The following is a 4,891-nucleotide window of genomic DNA, read 5'->3' as shown; positions in this document are numbered from 1 at the left end:
GAATTTAGTAAAATGGGGATAACTTTTGCATACGAACTCGGATTAAAAAAATTATATGAAAAATCATCTACTCGAAAAGTTACATCTGAATTGAACGGGGGGTACCTCGTTCAAGATTTTCAGAATCCCCAAAAACCTAACAGAATAAAAGATACGGGGCTTTTAAGATCTAGGGGGGGGGGGAATGGAAAAAAATTCAGACTTACTAGTGGCGCATCATTTGCTAGGTGCGCCACTAGTAGCAGAAAAAAAATTGGTTTCAAATTTTTCTTTTGGATTTTTTTTTCAAAATATGATACGTAATATGACCGGGAAGTTCGAAATGTTTTTCAAAATTTCATCACACTCATGAACATGAACAAAGTCCTAGACATCAACAAGGTTTAATAGGATTGAGATAATAGATATATCAACAAGTGCCTGTTAAGTGAGGTGGTGATGGGGTTGGATAGAACTGCGAAGTTAAGCGTGCTCGGGGTGGAGTAGTGTGTATGATAGATATATCAACAAGTAGTACGAGAAGTTTGACCACTTAGTGTGATTTGACTTGAGATTAGGCATATTGACCTGAGATTAAGCCATAGTGACCCGAAATTAAGAAAAATTGAAAAAAAATTCTGAATTTTTTTTGAAAAAAAGTTGTTAGTAATGGCGGACGTCTGCATCGTGTGGGCCAAGATCAACACGCTCTTCACCGACAACAAACTTCAGCGCCTTGTTTTCTTGCAGCAGGAGTTCTTCGGCTGTCACCAGAACAACTCCACCATCAATGAGTACTGCATGAGGCTCAAGATGCTCGCCGACGAGCTTCGTGACATCGGCGCCAAGGTCTCTGACGACCTCATGCTGAGCACCCTCACCGCCACCCTCCGTAAAGAAAGATAAAAGTGTTTACATCACTGCTACTAGTGATCTAAACACCATTATATTTCTTTACGGCAATGATCTAAATGTTTTTATATTTCTTTACTAAGGGAGTAGTTCTGTACGTAAGCATAAGCATGCAACAAAATATCTAGGAGCTAGAGATCGAGATTCAGAAAGCAATGCAATCCTGCGTAGTACGTGTACACTGACTTTGTATATGCATGTGCACAGCACGGTCCCGGCCGATCAACCACACCACACGTCCACACCACACCACACCGTATTATTTGTGATCAAGAAAGAAAGAGACAGAGAGAGCATCCTGAAAACGATACTACTGCAACACTGCAGCGTTTTGTCGCCATCGATATATGTGAATCATGTGACACCATTCATTCCGATTCAATTTCAATTAGCCGGCAGCTAAATTTGTCCATATATACCGGTCGGTCTCGATCACAGTACTGCTGCTGCACGACTACGGCCCTTCATCATTCTTGTTCCCCGGGAAACCCATGCATGTGACCAACTGTGTACTGTCTGTGCCATGTACTTATCCAGTGAAATTCATTCATGGGTAAGACTACTGAAATCCTACTCCTACCTACTGGCTTCACAAAAAACTTTACGTACTGTGTGAGGGGAAATCACAACCAAAATTAACAATCACCCAATTGAACTAATGATGCATAAGACTTTTGTAAAACTATTACATAATATTTTCCTCCATTTCTAAATATAAGTCTTTTTAGAGATTGCAATATAGACCGCATACGGAGCAAAATGAGTGAATCTACATTCTAAATTTGACTATGTACATCCATATATTGTCCATATTGAAATCTCTAAAAACACTTACATTCAAAAACAGAGGGAGTATTATCAATCTCTCTATTCCATACTTGTACATAAACAATAATCCCCTACTAAATATATGCACTCAGAAACTTCATTGGCCTTTGCATCTGCTTTAACCCTTAATTAATTTATATGGGGTCCACCATGCAACATTTGGCAGACACTGCATACGCCACCAATCCAACCTTTCATGCTTTTTCTTGACATTCAAATTGAATTATGTTATATCTTTTGAATGGAAAGTGCAATTTATGCTTCTCTTTTGCATATTCGTGTTAATTGCAGACAGAGCTTTGAAACAAGACCACTCTTGAATATGTTTTGACAAGTTTCAAAAACTTCAGCAAGATTCAGCTATTAACTTGATAAAACCCAAGGATAAATTCACCCAGTTTCAAATACAAAATCTTAAACTGTAAACCCTAACGCTAAATTATAAACCCTAAACACTAGAAGGAAATGAAACTTGGTAAAATGTAGTCAAAACATGGTAGGAGTATGTACTCCCAACATCTGCATGACATCGATGGGGAGAAGAGATAATTAAGACCAGTGAGAGGCTGTGGTAGATTGCGTGAACAAAGGAATGATGGATGGATAATGAGGACTAATAGTATAGAGATCGAACAAGGTGGACCATGATGTATGCATGCATGATTGGCTTTGCATGCATGGCCTTGTCTCGGCCTCTGAGTCTGTCTGTCTCTCTGAGGAAGAAGCTAATCTATATACTGTGGAGCGAGCGAACGAAGCACTTGTACCTACGTTGACAGCACCGTGCAGCTTCGCTAGACATGTACTAGCTCCGTTCTGGTTTATTGATTCCCTTAATATTTTGTGTCAAATTTTGACCATAGATTTAATCAGGAATAATAATACATGTCACCAAAAAATGTATCCTTGGATTTGTATTTGAACATAATTTTCAATGATATTATTTTTTATTACATGCATTAACATTTTGTTAATTAAATTAAGGTGAAATATTAATACAAAATGCGAAGGGGACTAATAAATCAGGATGGAAAAAGTATGTTGACAGCTCGACTGTGGAACTTTGCTTACACCGCAGAAGAAAGCACTACTAATAAACTGTGAAAGAGGAGAATTAGTATGCATTGACCGCACAGTAATTCATAGTAAACTAGCTCATATATAAATGCACACAACAAATTTAGATTCAATTCAAAATTTGTCCATATACAACCCCGCGGGCAGTACTACCACCTGTGTGTGTCTAGCGCTACACAGTACGGTGGTCACTGCAGATCCACCTCGTGCCGTCCATGTTTCCCCGTAGAAAACCACAAACAGATGCAGATCCGTTGCTTGATGCTGATGAATGACGTAAATTATATAGAACCACTACTGTTTGGGCAAGTGTGTTACAAAATAATCACATTAATTGGCATATACAGGGTTTGAGAGATACCTTTAAGCTGTAAGTTTATTTATTTGGGTTTTTGAATCCAACATTAACGTGCAGACGTACGTTCAGTAATTGCACGCAACACAACAGCAAACTAAGTGACCATGGATTTTAACAGCCACACGGTACAACGTATGTAAATATGGACCGCATCAATGGATGGATGGATGATGTAGCTAGTTGGACCGGAAGATGGAGCTGTTCCTGAGGATGTACTGGTGGTACACCATGGCCACGGCGGCACCGAGGAAGGGGCCGACCCAGAAGATCCACTGGTCGTCCCAAGCTTTCTTGTTGTTGTACACCACGGCGGCACCAAAGCTCCTCGCCGGGTTGATCCCGGTGCCGGTGACTGGGATGGTGGCGAGGTGCGCCATGAGAACGGCGAACCCGATGAGCAGCGGCGCCAGCACCGGGACGTGCGGGTCCCGGGCGATGCGCTTCGGGTCAGTCGCCGAGAACACGGTGTACACGAGCACGAAGGTGCCGGCAATCTCGGCGATAAGCCCCGCCGTCCTGGAGTATCCTGGAGCGAGCTCGTTGGCGCCGCCCCCGTAGAGCGCGTAGTGGTGGCCGCCGTGCACGGCCCTCACCAGCGCCGCGCCGCAGATGGCGCCCACACACTGCGCCACAATGTAGAGGAAGGCGCGGGGAAGGGTGACCTTGCGCGCGAGCAGCAGCCCGAATGTCACCGCAGGGTTGATGTGGGCGCCGGAGATGCCGGCGGTGCAGTAGACGAGGACGGCGATCATGCCGCCGAAGGCCCACGCGATGCCCAGCACGCCGGCGCCGCTGCACGCCTGGGCGTCCGTCTGGCGCTTGTGGCCGACCACGGTGGCGACGGCGACGTAAACGAAGAGCAGTGTAGCTGTGAACTCGGCGATGACGGCACGGTACAAAGACCACTTGCCCAGCTCGCCTGCGTCGACCAGCGGCGCCGGAGGAGGGTCGAGGTAGTCCTTGGCGCTGCCGTTGCTGATGACTTCGGTGTCGATGGCCTCCGGACTCAGCTTGCCTTGTGCTGCTGCCATAGTCATGGAGCTAGCTAGCTCCTCGATCGATCTCAAATGATTAATCAAGGCTCGTTGGGCAATGGTGGCGATTGGGTGTCCATACCCCGGCAAGGATGCATGTATATATAGAGCATGGCCAGCATCACCGAGAAAATATGGGTGCCACGTACCATTTGCATATTTTTACTTCGACAAGTGCCATACCTCTTTTTTTTTTCTTAAACAAAGTTTCTTTCGTTGCCTCGGCTATTCTACCGCCCACCACATGTGACATGTTAGCCGTGGGGGGCGCCCTCCACTACCGCGCCCGCCATGGCTAGCCTGTTTTGCAGTAGGGAATATCCTTAACATAGATTTCTATATTGTATTCCCTCCGTTTTTAGTTACTCCGCATATTAGAGTTGACTAAAGTCAAACTTTGTAAAGTTTAACCAAATATGTAGAAAAGAATATAAATATTTAGCATAACAAATATATGATGTGGAAGTACATTCAACAACGAATCTAATGGTATTGATTTGTTATTGTATATGTTAATATTTTTGTCTATAAACTTTGTCAAAGTTTGTAAAGCTTGACATTGACCAAAACTAATATACGGAGTAAATAAAAACGGAGGGAGTATAATTATTTATCTTATCAAGAAGTAAATAAAAAATATAGGTCTTATCTTAGTTACATTCATGCTAAATGTCACCCTTGTTAAGTCCCGATCATCGTGGAT

The 4,891-nt window shown here is 43.4% G+C and overlaps 1 protein-coding gene across 1 annotated transcript; it reads right to left on the bottom strand.

Moving 5' to 3' along the window:
* Positions 1-3,061: 3,061 nt before the first annotated feature.
* On the bottom strand, positions 3,062-4,254 carry LOC119338056 (aquaporin PIP2-5-like). Its single transcript, XM_037610345.1, has one exon. The coding sequence runs from the start codon at positions 4,189-4,191 to the stop codon at positions 3,331-3,333; it is 861 nt and encodes a 286-aa protein (XP_037466242.1). The 5' UTR covers positions 4,192-4,254; the 3' UTR covers positions 3,062-3,330.
* Between the last annotated feature and the right edge of the window lie 637 nt (positions 4,255-4,891).

The sequence above is a fragment of the Triticum dicoccoides genome, chromosome 7B (assembly GCF_002162155.2).
Source record: "Triticum dicoccoides isolate Atlit2015 ecotype Zavitan chromosome 7B, WEW_v2.0, whole genome shotgun sequence".
NCBI classification, from domain to species: Eukaryota; Viridiplantae; Streptophyta; class Magnoliopsida; order Poales; family Poaceae; genus Triticum; species Triticum dicoccoides.
Note: the sequence above shows the minus strand (reverse complement) of the source record. Positions and strands in the feature narration are given on the sequence as shown.